Source organism: Equus quagga, chromosome 15, assembly GCF_021613505.1.
Source record: "Equus quagga isolate Etosha38 chromosome 15, UCLA_HA_Equagga_1.0, whole genome shotgun sequence".
Classification (NCBI taxonomy): domain Eukaryota; kingdom Metazoa; phylum Chordata; class Mammalia; order Perissodactyla; family Equidae; genus Equus; species Equus quagga.
Genome location: NC_060281.1, coordinates 18365132 through 18389999, shown reverse-complemented (window position 1 = coordinate 18389999; position 24868 = coordinate 18365132). Strand labels below are relative to the sequence as shown.

Here is a 24868-nt window from a genome sequence, read left to right as displayed (position 1 = left end):
CCAGTTCAGCACACCCGGCAAAGGCAGGCAGCTCAAACCACAGAAACCTCCAACGCAAGCAGCATAGCATGCAAAGAAGACTGTCATCAACTGACCAGCACATTGTATTTTTCTCATAATGAAGCTGGTGGTTGCATTTTTTTGCAGGGGAAAGCTAAGTATCACGTTAACTCAATATTGAGCTTCTGTTTAACCACAACTCCTATGTCCCTTTTCCCTGGGTCATCGAGAGATGCCATCCATTCCTACACTTTCACAATTATTTATTGAGCTTACGAATAGGGCTTTACTTATAATCTAGATAACTGTGATCTCTATGTCCCGTTTCAACCCAATGAAGGAGTTCTGGTTACTAGTCCTGAACAAATAGTCTTAGAATCAGATTCAAGTCTCATCTCTACAACTCTCTATAGGCCCTTAGGCAAGTTCCTCAGCCTTTATAAGCCTATTTTTCAGCTATAAAATGGACACAATAATAGTATCTATCTTATAGGATAGTTGTGAGGATTCAATAAGATAATGTAAAAAGCACTTTGTAAAATATAAAGCTGTGTAAATGATTAATAAAAAGCATCCTCGAGCTATGAATCTATAAACTTAATAACCATAACGCTGATTCATTCATTTATTATGCTTTCAACCCACACATAAAATAATTGGCGGTCCTAGAGCCTCTGAAAAACAAAATCTATCTCTTCCACTGCTAACTATAACCCATTCTCGTGTGCTTTTCTTTTGTGAAGAGTTTCTGTCTTCTGTCAGCAAAAGAGGAGGGGAACCCTGTCCTGAGAACCATGAAACCAAATACCAGGATGGCTCTCCAGAAAGCAGTCACACGGAGGTGGATGAAACCAGAAAACCATTTTGATGTCACTGACGTGGGTGTCAAAGAGTTCAGACAGCCTATCTACTTCCAGTTTCTCACTGAAAGAGGAACTCAAAATTGCTGAGTCTCTTGCCGTTGGAATACTGCAGAACCAGGGTTCCCAAGCTAAGGGGGACATGTGACAAAATATATAATACAATAGATAGAATATAGAGTAATATAACATATCCCACCAACATAAGACTTCACCCTGCCTTACTGCCAAGAAAGCCCCTTGAAGTTACTCAGGGGCAATGAGGTTTCATATAGAAGCTCAGGAACTTGCATAGACCCTCCCATGAGTGGTAAATTTCCTGGATGGAAACGAGTAAGAAGAATATACTCCAAGGCCTACTCATCATTTGCACCTGTCCACCTCCAAGTCCTCATTTCTTAAAATAGGGACAATCTCAAAAACAGGAGCCTCAGATGAACCCCACAAGAATAGGAAATGCTTGGTCATCTCCAATGCTTGGTCGTCCTTCTCTATGAAGCTGCAGGGCCTTTTCCATAGACAAACCTTTGCTAATCTGCATGATTCACAGAGTAGAAAGGCTGAGGTCTTTAGAATACACCCATTTTTCCAAGACACTAATCAAAAAGTTATAACTCGAGCACGCACACAAGGCAAGGATAAAATACACTCAAACTACTCAAGTAACAAACACCTAATGTTTATTAATAAATTAGTACACTTGAAGGCATTTTCTGATATCAGTCCCTCACCGCTACTCACAAACCCCACCCACACAAAAGGAGTCCATACCACCTTTGCATTAGAATCCGGCAACCGAGCATTAGAGAGCACGTTTATAAATGGGAGCATAGTTGCAAATATATCAGACAGAGTTCTTACAGCTGCAGCCAGTTTTAATTGAAGTGATTGAATGTTGAAGGAAACCCACTAAGACCAAGGCCTTGAGGGCAGACTGGACCTATCGACTATGTGTGTATAAAAAACAAGACATCTTTTAAAGCAAAGCTGGGCAAATTCCCTATGGAAAAGGTGCCACCGGCACTCAATTGTGACTTTCCAAAGTGCAGCAATGGGTTCCAGAACAGCTCGATCCCTAAAAGATGACATTCAAGTTCTTTGGTGGCCCCGTTGTCAAGCCACTTAAATAACAAGTCCTGATGGCTTGAGGATTTCATGTCTCCAGCCCAGAGCATATTAGCGTAAGAGGAGCACAAGGAATCAAGCATTCTTAACGGTGTCCAGGTGAAAACCATACGGTCAGCAATAGTGTGGTCAAGTTTCAGCCATGAATATGAACTATACAACAAGGCATATTAAAAAGATAACTCAAAATCTAATTGCATTACAGTAACTCAACAGGGTCTTACATTTCCTAAACCCTTGAGAAAATTTGTAAATGACAAATAATAATAAAAAATAGTAATAATAAAAAAGTAGACATGGATGTTGTGACATGAAGACTGCTTACAGGATTCACAAGATGCCATTACACTTTTAAGAAGTTGACAGCCGCACAATCCAGTGTGCTGGAAAAGTCACACTGCATTTGTGGTATGTTAAGTGAATTTAAAGTGCACAGAACAATTGTGAAAATACGTAAGAAGGCAAAACAGAGAAAAAAAATATGGAACCTAAAAAACTTTAGTGGTGGGTATGCTGCAACAGTTACACCTTGAAAAGGCTTATAAACCAACTTCCCAGAAGGGTTTAAAAAAGAAAGAAAGAACTCAAAACACTGGCCATGTATTCTGTTAAACACACTCACCCACATACACCAAAAAACAAAAAAATCAAAAAAGAAAACAAAACCAACCACCCTGCCACTAAAATTGAGGAATTTCCAGAGTGTAGTGTCCCTCGTGTTCTACAGTAAGTCAGGAAGATGGCTATAAACAGAGTCCAGGAGGGTCTGGCTGGCTTCCTGGCTCTTGACTCCAATAATCTCAAATAGCCGGTCCAGCTTGTCCTCAGCCTGCGGAATCTCTTCAATCACGCGCAGCTCCTCAGGATTCAGAATGTGGAGCATGTCATCAAAAATAGGCTGCAGGTCGCAGGGGTCCAGGCGTACCTGCCGCAGTACTGTGTCTTTCTTTTCTGCAGGGAAGAGAGGGAGTGGAAGGAGATAGCTGTAGAGGAACTGTACGGGGGCAGGAGGAGAGCTGGAGTGACAGCTACCCTCTCCCCAGACTCTCGCCTCCTGCACCCCTTGAGGTGAGTGAGTGAGCCTCTGGCACATTTTCAACAACACAGCAGTTCTTATTTGCATTGCACATAAGATAACCAGCAAGATTTGCCTAAGAGAGATCAGACAAGGATCTGCTCCAGTGGGTTGTTGATGTATCATTAACATGACATTTGCCTAGAATTAAATGACTTCTAAATTCTTCTTAAACTCAAAGGGAAAATGCAGAAATCCTTAAAACCTCTCCACTCTCCCATGGCAGTGTGTTTACTAAATAAAGATATCAGCCAGTCCTTTTCCCGTCAAAAATTCCAAGTCAATGTAATCTGCTTATCTGACTTTCTAATTACCCTGCAATATTTTTAAACTAAACTACTGAGGGCAAAAGTACGTAAATAAGAAAATATTGCTTTGTGCGTCATACCTTTAATGGGGTGAGGAACAGTAACTTTTATTACTATTATAAAAAGCTTTCTCTAAAATATAAAACATGAACTGTAAACCAAAATATAAATCTTTTATATAAATACAAAATAAATGAATATAAATACATAAAGTAGATAAAATATAAATATGTAAAATAGAACATAGTTCATAAATATATAATATATAACCTTTCAAGTAATATATACCTGGAATTTCCCAAACTAGGAAATTTATAACAAAAATCTATCATCAACATAATGTGCAATTCCCTACCTTGCTATTAAAACTGAAAGTGGCAAATTATTTACCCAAAGTATCAATCCATAATGTTTAAAACCTAGTTATTTACAATCAACTGTAACAGAGTGAATTTTAATTTGTCACTAAGCCCTATACTTCAGACTCTCAAGATAGGTTATACTTACTTAAATCCTTGGATTCTGGCAAGCCTGGTAAATAATTTTCAAAAAACCTGCCAGACTACATTTTATCAGACCTTCCCTGAAACCCACATTTGATAGCATCATGAGGATAAAGGGTGACCGATACTCCTGGATGCTGGCTCTTGGCCAGGCAGTGGGAGCTGTAAAGATTTTCTAGGCGAGTCCCCACTGACTAATGACATGGTCTCTCTCAAGCCAGCCTCATCTTGGAGTCTAGGACAGGTCTTCCTGGGCAGGTCGTTCAAAGGACTCAACCACAACTGGACTGTGGAAGTGGCGAGGGAGAAATCCCAGCGGCCCTTTTGGGGGAGGCATGAAGAATGAACGCCCGATGCGAGCCGTCCTGCCCTGGTCCGTACCTTTGGTAATAAAGGAGCCCGTCCTGCTCAGCGCCGAGGAGCCGCTGGATGTGGAGTCACAGCGAAGAAGGGGCTCGGACTCGTCCACGAAGAAGCCCTTGTTCTTGTCCAGCGGGGAAGGCTCCACCGTCAGCAGGGTGGAATTCTCAAGTTTCGTGTTGGGGCTGGGGATGGGGCTCGGGCTAAGTGGGCTGGGACTCATCGGGAGAGCCAGTTTCTCAGTTTCCAGCTGTGAGAGGGAAGCAAAGAAAATTATCTTTAATGCTATCCTTCAAAACTTATACAGAAAACAAATGAAATTAAAACCCCTTCTCAGGAGCTATTTTTTGTTCCATTTAATATTTTACAGATACATTCTCCCATGTTGACAGTCCATAACTTATTATATTAGTGCTATACACACATAGTTTTAAACCCTTTAAAAATATGCATGAGGATATGTGTGAGTATCAAAAATCAGGAAGCATAGACACCAAGCTGTTGGCTCACAGGAGTGGAACTGGACAAGGGCGTGAGGAGGAAGACCTCCAAAATAAAACATAATTGTGTAGAGCTGGAAAAGGTCTGATAAGAGCTAGTATATTTCCCTCTGTCCTGGGTTGAATTAGGTCCCCCCAAATTCCTACATTGAAGTCGTAACTCCCTGTACCTGAGAATATGACAGCATTTGCAGATAGGACCTTTAAAGAGGGAATTAAGGTACAACTGGTTCCTAATCGAATGTGACTGGTGTCCTTAAAAGAAGAGATCTGGACACAGACACAGAGGGAGGGCCATGTGAGGGCACAGGGAGAAGACGGCCATCTGCTACAAGCCACGGAGAGAGGCCTCAGAAGAAACCAACCCCGATGACACCTTGATCTCAAACTTGTAGCCTCCTGAATCGTGAGAAAATCAATTTCTGTTGTTTAAGCTCCTCCGTCTGTGGTACTTTATTATGGCAGCCCTAGCAAACTAGGGCACTCGCTCTTTCCAGGTAAGGAAAATGAGGCCCAGAGCAGTGAGGTGACTTTCTCAATTAAGGGCTCCCACCTGCTGAGCGGCAGCACTAAGACTAGACCCAGACCCTGGCTCCCATTTCAAACTAGCTTAGCAATTAAATAAAACTGCTTGAAAGAATGAGAACAGGAGGACACCAGAGTAAAAGCGGCTGGAAGCAGAGAGTTGAGGACCACTCCACTGGAGCCACTGTCTCGGCTCTAAGGATACAACGGTGACTGTGAAGCTGGCATTCTGGAGCGGAGGTCAGAGAGACGGTAACAAGTAAGCAAACAACCAAGATGGTTTCAGAGGCAGATAGTGAGCTTCATGACCACTCTGGCTGGTGTGTGGAGAACGGATTCCAGGGAGGCAAAAATCAAAGTAGGCAGAGCAGTCAAAACGCTGCTACAGAGGCCAAGTGAGATACAATCATGGCTTGTACCAGGGGTACAGTGGAGATGAGAGAAGTGCCAGGTGATATCAGCCCATTTTATAGGTGAAATGACTAAGGCCCAGAGAGGGCACCCAGCTACTGGGAGAAAGCCAGTGCTCAACTCCGGTCTGCTTGACATCTTTCTTTGGCCCCATTTGGCCTTATACCTTAGAACTCTGGCAGGCACTCGTGGCATCTCCTAGTCCATTGACTTTATCTTTTTATTGGCTCTTCCGGCATGGATGAAACTCTGGGAGCCAGGTGGCCAGATCACAGAGGACAAAGTGCAGGCAGTGATGTGTACTCTTCCCCAGAACTGTTAATCACGTTCATCAGAACCCCCATGACTTCACTCACACATGTCAAGTTCCTCAATCAGGAAGACATTGACCCTCATTTCAAAGAATTACGTTGAATAATTGTGAAACACACAAAGCAAACACAACTGCCTCTTTTACAACCTTTAAGGCCTGAGAAATTCTTGCAACTGATTGCAGATTCTGAAGACCACACATCCAATGTTCCAACAGCATTTTTCTTCTGTACAGCCACCCACACCCTGCTTCTGCTTCCAGTGCAAGTTTAGGACTCAGATAACACTCATTGCCAGTGGCCCCCTTCTGATCCACTCACAAGTTTTAGGTATACGCTTTAATAAAACTTTTAATTCAATAGGCCCTGGCATGCGCCCCTCCTCCCTAAAAATGCACATGGCCATTCATGCCAACACACATTTTTTTTATTCATTCAAATAGACAAAGGACACTTGTCTACACTCTGGTTCTCAGGGACATTACATTGGATGACATGGTCAGTCAATATAGTGCACTGTTCTTGCTTAAAAAAGAAATTCCCGCCCACAAATCGCATGCCAACAGGCTAAGAAGTCCACCCACCTATTTCCTGAACTCAGTTCAAAACTTTAAATATTTAACTTTTTCCCCACTTTTGTCAAAGGATCCTATCTGTGGAAATTAAGCACATGATTGCCAACATAATTCAGAAAGGCAGAATGGTGAAGTGATGCGCTCTCGTAATTAACAAGTCAAGTGAATATAAAAACGCCCCTAGGAATGGTTTTGGCATCAGCACAACAGAGCTAACAACTACAGCGAAAACCAGGAACCACTGGACCATCATCTTTCTAGAAAATCTATTCAGCTGCTAAATTTAGCTATCCCTCACTTCGTGCAGGATACACAGTAGCTGGATGCATACCAGATTCCTCTAAAGTTATTTGCATGGTTTCTTATGAGAAAAAAAAAAAAAATTGCTCCTGGAGACTAACTCCTTTCCTGCTTGTCCCTTAATATTTACAATATTCATCAAAATTGGTTGGCACTGCAACTCAAGCATTGTGTTACCTGTGATATCTCTAATCAGAAACTGAGTCATCAGGATGTGTGGAATAAATTAATTCTTTATTTTATTCATTCAGAAAGTTCATGATTCAGTATTGGGTTTACAGCAAATGAAGAACACTTATAAGATGTAGATCCTCAAAGAGAAAACAAATACTCTAAACAGGAAAGCCAGATTTCCACAGAGGAGGGTCTTAGCCTCTTGTAAAAGCTTTGAACAAAACTTATCAAAATATTCACAAAACAGATTATGAGTAACTTGATTTATTCCTTATGCTTCTTTGAGCTTTCCAAATTCTCTCCAGGGACATATTAACTTTTATAATTACAAAAACAATGAATGTTATTTTTACAAGCAGTCACCAACTGATAAGTCTATTTTCCTTCTGCTAACTTGAAAATGTTGTGGCTGCAGCGGCTCTTATTTATCTTGGTAGCCAAGGAGCAGGATAGCTGAAGATCACCTCCTTGGCTGAGCTCCTCTCTATACTTTTCTGAAGTGTCCATGGGCACAAAAGGGCAACAACCCCCAATTTATTGCACAGAGGCAGATATTAAGACTAAAAGCGGACTCTGGGAAAAATTTGGCCAGTGAAGGCAATGTAGCCACCAAATATTCGAAGTTCCTTTGGAGAAACTTGAAAAGCACAGTTCTTTTTGTTTTATAAGCGTGAGGTAATCATGTCAACTTGGAAGACTTACTTGAGAAATGAGGTAGACAGTAAGATAGAACAAATGAGGGGGTAGGAAAGGGGGGCGGATAATGAGGGGACCTCCCCAAACAGCCAAAAACAGAGTGATTCTGTCGTGTGAACTTCAAGAGCATACAATTTATTTTGGCCAAATGAGCCCCAAATGTCATCCTGGTTGGTTTCCATTCAAGTACACTTAGTCCTTCCAGATACTGTATTTATTAGTCCAAACTGATAAGGGAAGGGAGAGAAATGGTTCACCTTACTCAACAGCTGAGTCACACCTAATGTTCCATTGCTGACCTATTTTCCTTTCTGATTATCAGAACCATGGAGGACAAGGAACCATGCAAAGGAATTAGGTAAACAAGGTATTGATTGAAACGTATAGGCTTGAACATCTCTGAGCTACGGGTCTGCAGCAGCGTTTGTGAGAACAATGATTAACTTCTATTTGGCTTGAACTGGAACGAGCCATTTCCAGCCGTGTCGTTGCCACCCTCCACTCCTACCTCAACCAGGTTCCAAGACTGAAGCGCCCACTGTGGGCAGTCAACCAAATCACAACTTGAAACGGAAGCTCAAAAATAATTCTCCTCTTTTAATATCAAACTTCACTTTCCTGTGGACTGGCCTTTCCTAGGGTGGTATTACTGTGGAAGGTTGAAGTGTTTCGCTAGCCCCTAGCGATGGTGGAGCCATGAATGGTAAAGGAAAATCCTTCCAAGCCTTAGTCATGGAAATATATGGTAGTATATAAACGAAAGAAGGTTTTGAGACAACTTTTCTTCTCTCCTATGACCTAGCAGCATTCCCAAGCATACTTTACAAACAGGAATGGGTGGAGAACTCTAGCCTCAGAAGCTATCTTTTCAGCATGCCTTTCATGTTCCCCACAGTCAATTCCTAAAAATCAAAGTCATGAAAATCCTGGAACATCACTGCAAGGGAAGAAAGGAAATATACCACTAACTAGCTGTGTGGTCTTAAAAAAACCACTTCCCATCTCAGACACGTTTCCTTATTTCTAAATGAAAAAAGGTTAGATGAGGTCACCTCTGCCCAAATTACATCTTATTTATAGTTTGTCTTACCATTGCTATTTCATGGTCCCCTCACCCTCTACCCTAAACCCCTTTCTCCTTCCAAGTTACTCCCAACTGGTTCACTCAACTAAGATTTACCACCGAGTTATTTTCAATTACTACCCAATTACAATCTCCCTGTGGTTGCACAATCTGTTTTCATAAAACTAATTAACAACTTTGATGCATCAGTGACGCCCTGAAATGAAGCATTAATTACCCAGCCTGGATGCCCCTTTCAATCTGCTAAAATGGTTCAACTTAACCCCTTGGCTCCTGGCACTACCCAGTCAGATTCCACCAGGCCCCTTCCTGCCCCACCTGTAGCCAGATAGGCCTGAAAGACTCAAGAAGAAAGCTCCTTACAGTCAAAAGTCACCCTTTCAACTGAACTTTGCCCTCAGAATTCATCCAACACTTAGAAAGAAGGAAGAACTTTATGTCACATTTTTGAAAATTTCTATCACTTTAAGGATGGTTTTTAAAAGTCCACTTGCCAAATTCAATGGAAATTAATTGCTCTTCCATCTGAAGTTGACCAGTTTGTTACTCAGATCCAGTAAACAAAGAGACTTTCAAGAAATAAGCCATTATCAATTCCATGCTAAATGATTCAGCACGAAATACACATGCCCCATTTGCTGTTAGGGTAGCTCTTATTAGCTCCATTTTACAGATGAGAAAATTGAGGCTCTAAGAGGTTTATGTAACCTGCCCCAAGGTCACAGAGCCAGGATTCAACATAAGGAAAGTAATCCTCTTTGCTGAGCTATGACACTTTCCTGTCTGGACCCACTGCAGTTAAAGAAATTGACAAACCCTGTAAACTCAATAGGAGCAATCACATGACTGCAAGGAGTTGCTCTGGCCCCTCAGCCACAGTGAAGGGCCGGGGCAATGTCTGCAAGGACCTGTAACTCAGCGGCAGAGCTTATGCTCTGCCTGGATGACTGCCCTGAGATACACATGAGAGATTCTGTAAATACCAGACTCCTCAACTGTAGCCAATAACTTGTTTTCTATTTGAAAATATTTCAGACCCCAACAGACCAGTGACCGTTTAAAAAAACAAACAAATTCAATTTCCACTAAAGGTTTATCTCAAAGGAATTAGTCACAAATACATAACTACAGCTATTTAAAGATTATGATATTATCTCAAGCTTGTTTCCCCTGCTCTCCCAGCTGTCCGTGTAATCAAGATCAAATTAGATTTCATGACCTCCTATAGGTCCATGTAGGAATGTAAGATTGGGCTCTGACAAAAATAATTGTATTTTTAATTCTCTTTGCCATATAAGCATCTCTTGATATCTGACTCTATGTGGTCCCTCTGTTTAGAGACAGGAATTCAGCCAACAAGGAATGCTTTGTTATCCAAACCTATGTGGTTCTAGGATTTCAGATATAAGTGGGAGTTCAGATAATGAGGGTTACCAGCAAAATTTATCTGAATCTATTCAACTCCTAAGTTCAGATACTGAATACCTGTATACACTGACTTCTCCCTTAAAAAAAAGGAACAAACACACCACCCCCAACAAAAAAGGGAAAAACAGCTAGGTTTCTCTAAAGACCCAGATGATAAGAGACAATGACTTAATTATCCTTCTGAGTGTAACTCCTTAAATCCAACCCCGCCCGAGTAAGGGGTCTTGGCAAGAATAATCTGAATTGACTCAACAAAATTTTTTGCAAACACAAAAGAAAACAGTTAAGAGGGAAATGGGAAGAGGCTGATTCCTAACCTTTAAAAGAAGGGCTGTCAGTAGTAAAAAATCTGGAGGGAAGTCTTGCAAACAGGAACATGGACTGGAAATATACGCACACATGTATCGATAAAGCAAAGATGTCAAACGTGAATACTTGTTGAATCTAGGTGGTAAGTTTATGGGTGTTTGTTGTACTGTATTTTCAACTTTCCTTTGTCTCATCTTACTTGGCTAAGAGCCAAATAATCTTAAGACAAAAATTCCCCAAACTTTTCCTAGGCTTCTGGTTGTTTACTCTTTCATTGTTCTTCCTTCTTTCCTCTTCTCCAGCTCAGCCCAGACCACAGAAAAGGGAGGCAAGGAGGTGCTTCTATTGCATAAATAGGGAACAGCACTAATCATCAGTTGGCAAGTGGACATCGCTGGTCTTATGCTGTCTAGATCTCCCTGCGGTCACTAGAGGTCATGGGACAGAAGCAGGAACAGGAGTACAACGCCAAGGTGCTCTGCTCAGCTTCCCCGGGAACCCCTGTGCCAGCCCACAGAGGCAGCAGAGCTGAGTAAACAGAGCTATATGCACTGCCCAGGTGAGTTGACAGCCAATGGCAGAGCCTGCAGAAGGAACTCATCCACCCAGGAGGCTCATAGGATTAACTTGACCCAAAAAATGCCAAAATCACTGGGGAATTATTTTTTAAAGACACCCACACCCACGCTTGATCTGTCCAAGCACAGGATAATGAAAGGATTTTGTTTCAACTGCAACCTTACTTAAGACTCTATTTAAACTTCAGCCCAGGTTAGCTGGGCACGTCTTTCTCCCTTAAGTACCCCAGCCTCAAATCAAGGTAGTTGCTCTAGTCTTGCATAATTCTGATCACTTCTCAGTGTTAATTTCCAAACTGAATCCCAAAGGCTGCAAATCCATCCACGTTTAAGTCACGGTGTCAGCAGCCGATCCTTGTCCTAGGCAAGAGAACTGCTCCTCTCCTGGATGCACAGGGCAAGAGCCACAGGAAGCCACAAGTAGTGCTGTACAAAGCTGCCAAAGCCAGTCAGAACCAGCTGACTCCAGAGGGACAGAGGGAGGGGAAGGGGGGGAGGTGCGCCCAGCAGCTGGCGCATGTGTCTGCAAGCTGTCCAGGCTGCTGACATCAACGGTTAATGCTGCAGCCCTGAGCTAACTCACTGACTAGCTTTCTCAAAAGAGGAAGTGAGGATAGTGAGCAAGTGGGCTCTCCTGGTTCAGAGCTGGCGCCCACTCACATTCACACATACCGCCGAGCCTCAGAAGAACGCGGCTGCATCAGTGCATTAGGAGAGGGTGCTCTGTAGGAAATGACTTGGGTTTCCCCGAACTTCTCTCAGTGAGATCTACCAGGAAGCCCTTCCCAGAAAACAGCCTTTAGACAATTCTAACCATGAAAACAGTTGCACACATCCTACAAGTTTGCCTTAATATATTATGGAGGTTAGAAAGTAATTTCACAGGAAACTCATGAACTTGAGAGCCTTAGTTCAACCTCATCTTTGTGACTCGAGTTTTTTGAACTTGCCAAATTTGACTGAATGAGTATTATTTAATGAAGTCGTTAGCTGGATTCATGCTATTAGAATTAAATATATGTGGTACACAATTCCAAAGGTACAAAAGGGGATACTGTGAAAAACACTTGTCCCTCACAAACTCTGGCTTTAGTCTCTGACTTTCAGGTCTCAGCTACTCAGTTCACTGTTGGGTGGTAACTACTGTTATACCAATTCCCTCGCTGTCTTGCAGAGAAATCTATACTTATACCAATAAACAGGGACGTATATTCCCCACCCCACCCCAGCTCTTATTTTTTATATTTTTTTTATAACAGGGTGGCACAGTGTACGTACTGTTCTGCACCTTGCCTTTTTTCACAGAAAAACAGCTCTTGAGGTTAGCACATAAACAGCTGACACAGTCTTTATGACAAATGCATACTGCTCCACTGTAGGGACGTTCCATAACCGACATAACCAGTTGGCTATTGAAGGGCATTTGTGTGGTTCCACTTTTTATTATCACAAATGATGTTATAATGAACACTTGCACCAATCTGCACATATGTGGGAATACATGTAGGACACACTCCTAGAAGTAGAATGTCAGTGGTCAACGGACATGGACTTTGGTAGATAATGCCAGATGGCCCTCCACAGGGACTGGGTACTGAACACCCGCACCACGACAGATGCTGTGCCTCTTTCCCTGCACCCTCACAACGCAAGAATGCTGTCAGACCTTTTCCTCCTTGCCAATCTGAGAGATTAAAATTGCATCTCAGTGTAGGTTTCAATTTGAACTTCTCTTATTCTGAGCAAGGTTGAAAAACCTGTATACCTTTAAGAGCCTTTTCTGTGAACTGTCTTGTTCTTTTTTCTTTCAGGTCCATTTTTCTTTTGGGTTCCTGGTCTCCTAATTTTTTTTTTTTTTTTTTTAAGATTGGCCCTGAGCTAACATCTATTGCCAATCTTCCTTTTTTAAAAATTATTCTCCCCAGGGGCTGGCCCCGTGGCCGAGTGGTTAAGTTCGCGCGCTCCGCTGCAGGCGGCCCAGTGTTTCGTTAGTTCGAATCCTGGGCGCGGACATGGCACTGCTCATCAGACCACGTTGAGGCAGCGTCCCACATGCCACAACTAGAAGAACCCACAACAAAGAATACACAACTAGGTACCGGGGGGCTTTGGGGAGAAAAAGGAAAAAATAAAATCTTAAAAAAAAAAAAAAAAATTATTCTCCCCAAAGCCCTCCACTACATAGTTGTATATTCTAGTTGTAGATCCTTCCGGTTGTGCTATGTGGGACGCCGCCTCAGCATGGCCTGATGAGCGGTGCCATGTCCGCGCCCAGGATCCAAACCAGTGAAACCCTGGGACGCCGAAGCAGAGTGCGCGAACTTAACCACTCAGCCATAGGGCCGGCCCCCATGGTCTCCTAATTAATTTATAAAAGCTCTTCATTTTTAAAGGAAATTAACCCTCTCTTGCAAACAACTTCTCCCAGTTATTATTTTTTTTTGATCTGCATATGGTGTTTTCTGGCTTGTATATTCATTGTTACATGGTTGAACCTCTCTTGTATGGCTTTTGATTTTATATCATTCTCAGAAGAGACTTACCTATTGTGATTCTAGAAACAAAAAATTTCCCCTATTTTTTTTTCTAGTACCTCCTTGGATGATAAGTCATTTTAACGGTTGGTCATTCCAGCCTATCCGTTGACTCAGCCCAACTATGGAGAAATCAGAACAGAGTTCTGTCTGTGACAATTTTTTTATGGGAAAATTAGGAGTGACAGCTGTCTCTCAAGGAAATGGTGAAGAATAAGCTATTAAATCATTAAAATTAACTCGTGTATAATAAAACCTCCTGCTGACCATAGTGCAATTCCCCAGTAGCAGGTGTACCCATGATTGGCACGTGGGTTATCACAGCTCGAGAGTCTCACAACAGGACAGAGACGCTCAGACAAAACTGAAAGCCATTGAGCTTTATCCAGATATGAGTTTTGACTTAAAAAAGATTAAAATATTATCTCCAGCACTGGGAACTGATGGAGAAAATAAGCTTCTCTTCACAATATTGATTCCGATTTCCTCCCAATGCACTTTTTGAGAAAGCCTTTAAGGGTGTGGATTAAAGGGGTGGAAAATGTCATCAACTAATAGACTAGGCCTTTTCTGAATGTAGAAACACCGTGTCTCAGGGCAAAAATCAAAGCCCTCTTCAAATTCTGTTTAGCAGTTTCACAGAATATATTGCAAGGTTTGGTTCATGTAACGATCCCTCCTATAGAAGCGTCAGCATCTTGAGGGATGTTTGTGTTTTGTGTGTAGTGTCTTTTTTTTTTCCACTTAGTATCTCCAGTGCCTGATACAGAACTCAAAAATGGGCATTCCATTAATGTCTGCTAAATAAATTGCTTGTGTTAAACCATCTCACCCTTAAAGGCTACTAAAAAAAAAAGAAAAGAAAAAAAAGCACGTGTAAGGAAGGACGTGTGGGTTGGGGAGGGAAAGTATATCAATGTCAAGATCCCCCATGAATCTGTTTTCCAGACTTTTCTCCTTATAATGTGTACACCTCAAGCTCAACTACCATATTTCATTAATTCTATGATACATATTTTTTCACATTTTAACATTGCTAAAATACAGATATATGTTAAACTGTAATTGGCAGTATTTTTATTGCTTTCTCTGTGGTACGTATAATAATAGTGCATCTTACAATTGACAGGGCATTCAACAAAATACAAGAAATACGTCATAATTCTAACATCTGCCTATACCTTGCAGGACCACGAAGCTTGCTAGATAAGCAGGGATGCAAAGCAACCGGACAGCGTTTGGGACACAACAGATACTCAGCAAACGCGGGGTCCCTTTCTCCTCAACGTGCATTTATTGAAAGTAGAGTGGTATCATGTGCTCTTGGGGCAAAAAAGGAGAACGTGCAATTCAAATTCCAACACAGAAACCAGTAGCTAAGATTTACCGAACCCCCTGCTGTATGTCAAGTGCAGGACTGGACATGTACAAGCATCGTCTCCAGTATATACGCTCTCTAATCCGCACCAGATCCTTACTAGACAGCTACGAATCAAGGAGTCAAAAGTCCAATTGTTGGATCTGTCAGTCCCTTCCATTAGTTCTTGAAGATTGAAAGTTTGAACTCCAGCACTTGACATGAAGTGGGCCATCAGAACCTCACTCCTGGAGCTTTACTATTGCAGAATGGTGAAAAGTTTCTCAAAAGTTTGTTACTGAACAAAACAAGGCTCTAAGTAAAACAGACGTGCTTTTCAGAGTCAAAGGTTTGAGAAGCCCTTAGTGTGAAAAAGCAGGTGGGGCGCCCGAGGCAGAACCCAGATGGGGAAGTGTTGGGGAAGAAGACCAAAACAATCTTGAAAGAAACTACAGACTGGTTTGGTTTTTTTTAATGACTTTCAAATGGACAAATATATGTCTGCTCTTTGTTTTCTATGTATTTTTTGGTGGCTCAAGTACCCCTGCCTTCTGACGCTATTTTATAATTCCTTGTGCACACTCCTTTGATAACATTTGCTTATCCCACTGAACTGTCATTAGTTTGCATGTGTCGCCATCTCAGTGAGTGAGCTCTTGAAAGGCAGGGACACCTTTCTTCTTTCCATAATACCAGGCACAGAGCTGGTGCTCGACAATAGGTTGTTGACTCACTGAATGAAACCTTGGAATAAGATAAGTAGAACAGCCTGAAATGTCATTAAAACTCTACAGGCTTATATAGACATCACTTCTTTGTGCACAATGATCACCTTAAACACAGGCATCACTAAGTGCACCTGGGCCTACCGTGTGTCAGCAACCCCTTTAGAATGTCTGCTTCTCCTCACTACCCCAGAAGTTCCCCAGAGCCCGTAGTCATATCCTGCAAATTAGGTAACTTGACCTCAAATGACCATCTATGCTCTGGTAATGAGGCAGAGGGCAGGGCTAGATACGTGCAAGTTTAGCTAACATCTTAAGGCCTTAGGACAATAATCCCCATTTTCTAAGAGATAGCCAACTGGCAAACTAAAGGCAGAGACAAATTTGAATAGCCAAAAAGCCAACAGTTACATATACAGCTGGTATTTGCCTCAACTCACCCTCACTATATTAAATTTCTGAAAATAGCTGGCCACAAGCAGCCCATAGATAAGGACAGCTGCATGGCGCAGCTGGTGAGCAAAAAGTCAGTAACCATAGTTCCTTCTGCAGCAGCAGCCGTGGTACCGCCCTTGCCAAAGAGAATGCCCAGTGCTCTTCTCACTGTTGAGATTCTCCCAGACGGTGATACAGAGCAAAGCCACCCAGTCTCCAACACTTGGTTGAACGAGAGAGAGAGAGAGAGAGAGAGTGAGAGAAAGAGAGAGACACTCTGTCCCTCCTACGTCTCCTATGCTCCCATGTGGTTTCTGGAAAGGATTAAGCATCTCTAACAAAGAATCATTCTAGCACACAAAAACTCAGCAACACTGGCTTCAGGTCCACTAGTGGTTAGATTCCAGTGTCATTTTAATCTATCCAATCTTACAAAGGAGCGAAGGAGGATTAAGATAGCCAGCTCCCCTGCCTGATCAGCACCAATTCTGTACATTCACGAATCTCTGGTCAAAGCAGACAGCTAAAGTAACACTTCATATCACTTTAAACTATTGTGGTTGTTTTTAATATTATCGTTTTTTAAATGTACATAAAATTACTTTTCCTTCCCTTTTCCAAAATGAAACAATAAAGGAATGCTGGAATTCAAATTACAATACTTCCCAACCGTTACTTTAACACCTCCCCTTTTTACATTTCACAATTTAACAAGCCATTAGCTCCCTTAATTCTGATAACCACCTGAATTCCCATTTTAAATAGAAAAATCCAAATCAGAGAAATCATTTGCCTAAAGTTTCCTATAGAGACAAAAAACCGAGGCCTCCCCCACCAAGGGAGACGCAAAAAAAGGAAAGAGAAAGATTGTACTGGTCAAGCCTGTCTGAATATAGAAAAGTCTCTAAAAGAAACGGAAGAAACATACAAAGAAATCTAGAAATGCAGTTGCACACTTTTGTTTCCCCTTTTTCTGACAGCCGTTGGTTGAGGGAGCAGGCGGCTATCTTCACACATTACCATCACTTTTCTTTCTTCACCAGAGAAAAACACCCCTGCCGGCGTAGGAACATTTATTCGCTCAGGCAGGCAGGAATAAATATTTACAGTTAGCTGGAATTTCCAGTTCTTGGGCACTGAACCCACATAGCAACCCTCGTGCTCAACCTTCTGCTTTAAGCACTCTTGGAACTCAGAGCGCCTCCCCATCCAACACTAAGTAACCCTCGGTGCTCAGGATCTAAAGGATCCATTACGTGTATAAGAGTTGGAGCGAGTTAGGGACATTCTTCCACCCCTCACACCTCTAGAGCCTACGAGTAATTGCAACTATTAATAGTAAACATTCATCAAGTGCTTACCGTGGGTCACACTCAGCTAATTCTCACATCATCTCATAGGACACACACTGATGGTGTTGCCATCTTCTCAAGAAAAAGTGAGGCAGAAGAGGCCAAGGAATTTACCATAGCGTCCCCAAAGTGAAAGGCTGCCAGGACAAGAATTGAACCTGGCACTCATCTCCATGCTGACGTCCCGATTTGGAGCGTTAATGGCCTATTAGTTGTGTACCCAGCACTTCCTCCTCCCACTCTTGTGCTTTTGCTCCCTTAAATCATATAAGCATGTGAAAGTTTCTTCCATTCAACTGTAAGCTTCCTTGATGGCACCGACTTTGTCTTACTCATCTTTGCGTTGCCCAAAGTGCCCGGTCTGATATTGCGCACAGAATCTGTTATGTAATATAGATTTAAAAATACCATCACCTCCTCTCCTTGGCTGTGTAGCAGGGGAGGCTTAAACCCAGGCATGAAAGTATGGAAAGAAAATAACTGTCAAGCTTAAATTCTATTTGCCAGCCATCTCTCAAAAACAAAGGGCAAATAATGCAATTTACTTAGTGGGCATTTTCCAGACAAAGAGAAACAGAGTTTATTGCTGGAAACCTACACTAAGTATTCTTTCGGCCAAAGAGAAATGATCTCAGGTAGAAGTTGAAGCTGCAGGAAGGAAAGAAGAACAACCGAAAAGATCAACATGCAGCTACATCTACGTGAATCCCGACTGTGTAAAACCATAATAACTATGTCTTTAGGGGGTTAAGAAATGGGTAGAGTTAAAATTCACGACAACAAAAGACATTATGCAAGAGAAGGATAAATAGAATGACAGTCTTCTAAGGCTGTTGTATTGTTCAGAAATAGCAAAAAGTATACATTTATAAAATGTCTCATAATTTAAATGTGCATGTCTGAACCCCTATGGTACCAACTAAAATTAAAGTAAAAAATGAGGCCAGCCTGGTGGTGCAGTGGTTAAGTTTCCACGCTCTGCTTCAGCGGCCGGGGGTTCATGGGTTCAGAGCCCTGGCATGGACCTACACATCGCGCATCAAGCCATGCTGTGGCGGCATCCTACATACCAAATAGAGGAAGACTGGCACAGATGTTAGCTCAAGGCCAATCTTCCTTGCAAAAAAATGGTAAAGTAAAAAATATACAACTAACAAACTAAAACAAGAGAAAAAGTGGAATAATTAAAAATACTTGATTAATCCAAAAAAAGGCAAGAAAGGAGAGGGGGGACAAAAGAGGACAGGACAAATACAAAGAAAATAAGATGGTAGGTTTAAACCCAACGACATGAGTAATTACATTAAAATGTTACTAAACTGAAATTCTCTAATTAAATGACAAAAACTGTCAGACTAGATTTTTTAAAAAACTTAAATATATGCTGCTTACAAAAGACTTTCTTTAAATAAAGTCACATGAAAAAAATCAAAGTAAAAGGATGGAAAAAAGAGAAAACATACAATTTGGAATGCTATATTAGGCTTTTGTTTTGATTTTTAACTAGCTTTGGCAAAATCCCACTAATTTCCAAGTCCTGTCCCACTGCACTGCTGCTCTTTCTAAATGCTCGTGCTCACGCTTCAGATAAAGAGTCAAGAAGATGAACGGATAAATATAAACAAACTGTGGTACATCCAGACAATGGAGTATTATTCAGTACTGAAAACAAAGGAGCTCTCAAGCCATGAAAAGACACGGAGGAACCTGAAATGCATATTACTAAGTGAAAGAAGCCAATCTGAAAAGGCTACACGCTGTATGATTCCAACTATATGACATTCTAGAAAAGGTAAAACTATGGAGACAATAAAAAGATTAGTGGTTGGCAGGAGTGGGGTAGGAGGGAAGAGATAAATGGGCAGAGCATAGAGGTTTTTAGGGCAATGAAAGTATTCTGTATGATATTATAATGATAAATACGTGTCATTATACACTTGTCCAAACCCACAGAATGTACAACCATGAGTGAACCCTAGAGGAAACTATGGTCTTTGGGGGACTATGATGTGTCTATGTGGGTTCATACTTCATAAAAACTGTACCCCTCTGGTGAGTGATATTGATAATGGGGGAGGCTACGTACGTGTGGGAGCAGGGAGTACATGGGAAATCTTTGTACTTCCCTCTCAATTTTGTTGTAAACCTAAAACTGCTCTAAAAAAAAAGTCTTAAAAAAAAAAGAACTCAAAGAATAGTACACCAAAAAGTGAATTTTACTGTATAATCTTTTTAATGCACAAAAACAATTTTTTTTAACGATTTTATTTTTACTTTTTCTCCCTGGTACATAGGTGTGTATTTTCAGTTGTGGGTCCTTCTAGTCGTGGAATGTGGGACGCGGCCTCATCACGGCCTGATGAGCGGTGCTATGTCTGTGCCCAGGATTCGAACTGGCAAAACCCTGGGCCGCCAAAGCAGAGCATACGAACTTAACCACTTGGCCAAGGGGCCAGCCCCAAATGCATAAAAAATTTTTAAAAAAGGAAGAAGAAAGAATCAGTCTCTGGATGTGTTTAATTAAAAAATGGTTAATAATGGACCAGCTGTTCTTGACAGAAGCAACTGAAAGGCACACCAGGGCTAATCCTTCGAGTGGAACATAACATAGGTGCTCTGAGACTCATGAATAGGAAAAAACATTAACTATTAACACACACAGAGTCATTTTTACACATTAAGAGTCCATTAACTCCTGGGCCAAAGTCCCAAATTTCTAGCATTACCACACCACACAAAGAATACAAATCCATCATAATATGGAAAAAATAAGTCTCAATTATGCCCCCTGCATCCTGATTCTCTTGTTGGACTTGACAAACCTCAGAGATGAACTCTGAACAGACAGTTACATACTGTGAGATTAGTAAAAGCTGGCAGCCAGAAATTCATCCTCGTTGACTATTAAAATTAGAGTCAAAGCTGGATCCAGCATGTTGCTAGACAATGATGGGTATTATTATTTATTTTTTTTAGATTTTTTTTATTTTTTCCTTTTTCTCCCCAAAGCCCCCCGGTACATAGTTGTGTATTCTTCGTTGTGGGTTCTTCTAGTTGTGGCATGTGGGATGCTGCCCCAGCGTGGTCCGATGAGCAGTGCCATGTCCGCGCCCAGGATTCGAACCAACGAAACACTGGGCTGCCTGCAGGGGAGCCCGCGAACCTAACCACTCGGCCACGGGGCCAGCCCCAATGATGGGTATTATTAAAACATGGAACAAGAAGTTCAACATTGCCTTCTCAGCCTCCACCCTAACACAAAGGCTACACTAGAACCAAAGAGAAAGCTATAGGATGTGCTGATGTCACTTTCTTAAAAAATAAATAACAAAAAATAGATATTAGAATCTTTTTGTATATAGAGGAGATAAGAGGAAGGAAAGAACTAAAGGTACAAGCGATTTAGGGACTGTTTTGTGTTCTTATTCATTGACCTAGTAGTTTTTGTTATGAATCACTCTCCTTGATATGCAGTCTTCTCCATGGAGACTCTGCGCTCCCCTTTCCCAGCACCTATGACAGCGCCTGGAATAAGGAGGTGCTCACTAAATATTCAGGGAACTCAATGGAACCATGAGCGAAACATACAAAAGTCATTTGTTACAGTCAATATCCCACCATCACTACCACCTTCAAAATGGAAGTACCTGAAGACTAGGACCACATTCTAAGTGACTGCTGAGTGAAATAAGATGGCCTTGCAGAAACGAGAAATGAAAGTTTAAGAATTTTGGCAAATTTGAGCCAACATCACAAACCTTCAGTCAGTCCAACCAAGGAAGAATGGATTGTCACATAAACCAGTCTGCTCTCCCCAGATTAGAACGAGGATGGCTCCCTCGCTCAGCACAGTAAAACAAACTTCTACCTAGCCTTTCTCTTGTGCCCTTTCAGCTTTGTCATTTTAAAAAATATTTTAGGGGTGGGCCCGGTGGCTCACCAGTTAAGTGTGCACGTTCCACTTCTCGGCGGCCTGAGGTTCGCCGGTTCGGATCCTGGGTGCAGACATGGCACTGCTTGGCATGCCATGCTGTGGTAGGCGTTCCACATAGAAAAAAGTAGAGGAAGATGGGCACGGATGTTAGCTCAGGGCCATCTTCCTCAGCAAAAAGAGGGGGAGGGGCAGTAGTTAGCTCAGGGCTAATCTTGCTCAAAAAGAAAAAAAGAAAATTTTAATCCCCAAAAGTAATATGTTGTCATTCTTGCAGGAACCATCAAGGAGATGCACTGACTTATTCTCCAGTATCTAAATCCTTCTTCAAGTCTGCTGCTTGCCCGTCCAGTTCTTTCCTTAAAGCCAACATCCCAAGGAAGCACAATCATGTTTGGCTCTAGGCTCTCTTTTTCTGAACCACAGCCATTCTATTTAATTTGGGAATAAACATCTCCCTTTCCTTCCCCAAAATCCAGCTACGTAAAGCATGGTTTTAGTTGTGAACCATACTTACAGAGATTGTTTCTCAGAAAATCACAAGAAACTGGCGTGTGCCTTTGAATGTTTACCACTGCAGCTATTAGTAAATATTTTTTCTGAAATTCCACATTTTAAAGAAGTTTTAAAAAAATGTGCCAGGAGCTTTAAAGACTACCTCCAGAGTTGATTAGTGCCCACAGATTTTCATCCAGTCACTTAGATAAAAGATCCGCCTGATAAATGTCTACTTCAATAGTGAAGAAACACTACACTGTTAGCATAAAAAGATAAAAGCATTTGGACTTCTTAAATATACAGAACTGAGGTCCCTTGCTATACAAAATTTGGTGCACAATGATAGAGAATTGGAATTGATGGGGGAAAAATCTCTCCCTAGCTCTTTTAGGCAATGAATTTAGACCACTGGAAAATAACACAGGCAGAATGGCCTTTTAAATTTTAAGTGGGTTTTATCAAGACTCAGTGGCAGCATTTTCTTCACTATTGGAATATGTTGCAAAACCTTAATCGAAGGCATTGAGAAATAGGATTCAATACCCAAATTTGTACCTAATTCATGGCCTTCCAGGGAAGCGCATTATGATTAAGGCAGGGCTAAGTAAAATGAGTTACATCACAGTCATAAGTACCATTTATAGAACACTTTCAATTGTCAAGCATTTTATATACTTTATTTCTAGTCTGTCTTAATCCTATAAAGTTGGCTTCCAAACGAGACAACAGAAGCAGAGAAAGCTGAAGTGACTTACCTTAGTCATCCAGCTAGTGAGTGTCAGAGCCAAGATTCAAATCCAGTGCTGCCTGGCTCCAAAGCCAGGGCTCATTGACCAGAGACTATAAATAAACCACACCGCTGGGTCCCTCGGTTCCCACCTGATGTACGGATTGAACGGGCCCAAGGAGGAGGACCCATCCTGTACCCACTGCGGCCAGCACCACCTGCATCCTCAGGAGGTAAGAGTGGGCCTCCCCAAGCCACATCACAGAAAACGCCCTCTGGAGTGGGGAGGGTATAGGAAAAAAAAGCATTTCCTCTTGGTTTTGTTCAAAGTGTGTTACGCAACAAGGAGAAGATCTGGCTGCACAGTCTGATGCTGGAACCAACCACAGATACAATGATTCTCAACTTTGACTGCACATTAGAGTCACCTGGAGAGCTTTTAAAAATACTGATTCCTAGTCCTCCTCCTAGAGATTCTGATTTGCCTGATCTACAGTGGGGTCCAAGTATTAGAATCTTTTAAAAGTTCTCTAGACGATTCTAATGGACAACCACTGAGAACCACCACCCTAGAAGGTGTGTGTATCTGCATGAACCTAAACACCTAATATCAGTTATTTTTCCTTGTTCCATATACCCGGTAAAATCTGAATCACAGGGACCAAAAGGTTAGTGGGAAAGACAGATGACCCGGGCTGCATTACCTGGGCTGTATCTTCCATCAGTCCACGAATCTTCTCCACAACATCATTGCGCCGATGTTGGCGCAGGGCACTAATCAACTGGGCGAGGCTGGCCTCAGGCCCCCGGATGGTCCAGTGCTGCAGAGCTGCGTAGGCCCGCTCGTGGTCCGCTGTGTACCCGTTGGAGAAAGCGGCCACCTCCCTCTCGCTGGCATTGCACAGAAACTGATAGATGTCCTTCCACTGGCTTCCCACTTGGGCTGCTACAAGCTTCAGGATGTCAATACCTAAACCAGAGAGAAAATAAAATAAAAAACAAACACAGGCATGTAAGGGAAACCTTTATATAAGGCTGATCTGTTTTAATGAACTAAAGGGAGGATTTTTTCCCATTGCTGTACATCAAAGGAATGCATCGCCTCCTCTAAGCACTTGGCACGTGCAGCCCAACCTGGGGACCAGTTAGGTACCGTCCTTCAAATTTCACTTCCCAAATGTGGAACCAGAAGGAGGAGCTATCTGGAAGCATAATAAATCACCCCAAAAGATGTTTTGAAAGCCAAATCCAAACAAGGTAATCAGAGTGATTTCCTTTGATTCTGCTAAAAACAGCTAAAACCAAGTAAACTAAGAGGCTCCCAGACTAAAAAAGTGGTGACTTCACGAAATCTAGAAAAACGTAAGCCACAGTTTAAAACCACAGTGGAGTTTATCCAGTGCTGTCTGGGTAAAGGGTGTTCAGATTCTGGCAATGGTGTCCTTTATGTCAAGTGACAATGTACCCAGTTGTTCCAGCCCGGTGGAGACATTCCTTAAGAACTTCTGACTTCTTGTACTCTAACTTCTATGCTCAACAAGAAATTTTCTGATTCAGCCTCCTAAGTTGACTTGCACAGTCATAATGACAACAACAGCCAAAATGATCGTATAATAACAATAGCTATTATCTTCCAGGTATTATGTTAAGGCATTAGCTCATTGAACATCTTTATAAACCATTAACATTCCAATTACACAGGTAAGAAAAAACACTTAGAAAAGTTAGGCAATTTTCCCAATAACACAAAGGTAGGTGGGTTGGGTATTGAACCCAACTCACCAGATAATGTATATATGGTCATTCTGGCCTATAAGTCACTTGTAAACTTGGTCGGCGTGGGTCTACAGTTCCCAGATATGACGAATGCAAGGTGAAATGCCAAAGTCAAATCTCAGAATCTGCAAACTCAGGACAGGCACCTGGTGCTGACCCTCTGTGAGGGGAGGCTGGCCCTGAGCAGCACGCTTTCGTGTCTTTCCTCTTTACAGCACCTTCCCTCTGCAATCACACTTTGGCTTTGCCCAAATTTATACATGGGCTGCATAGATAACCTCTCAGTAAGGGCTCGGCTTGTTTACCACAGTAGGTGGGTGAGTCGTCCGAGTCTCTGAATGAGCTCACCCTCAGCCGCCCCGATAGCAGAGTTATCATCACTAACATGTCTTGAAAACATTTACTACTCAA

At 41.9% G+C, this 24868-nt stretch overlaps 1 protein-coding gene across 1 annotated transcript in view; it reads right to left on the bottom strand.

Moving 5' to 3' along the window:
* Nucleotides 1-1523: 1523 nt before the first annotated feature.
* TNFRSF21 (TNF receptor superfamily member 21) overlaps nucleotides 1524-24868 on the bottom strand; it is a 65585-nt gene continuing 42240 nt past the window's right edge. Inside the window, exons 4-6 of the mRNA XM_046640660.1 lie at nucleotides 23386-23651; nucleotides 4253-4481; nucleotides 1524-2936 (exon numbers count right to left, since the gene is read on the bottom strand). Of these exons, the coding sequence (XP_046496616.1) occupies nucleotides 2707-2936; nucleotides 4253-4481; nucleotides 23386-23651 (725 nt within the window). The 3' untranslated portion in view covers nucleotides 1524-2706. The remainder of the gene's footprint in view (nucleotides 2937-4252; nucleotides 4482-23385; nucleotides 23652-24868) is intronic.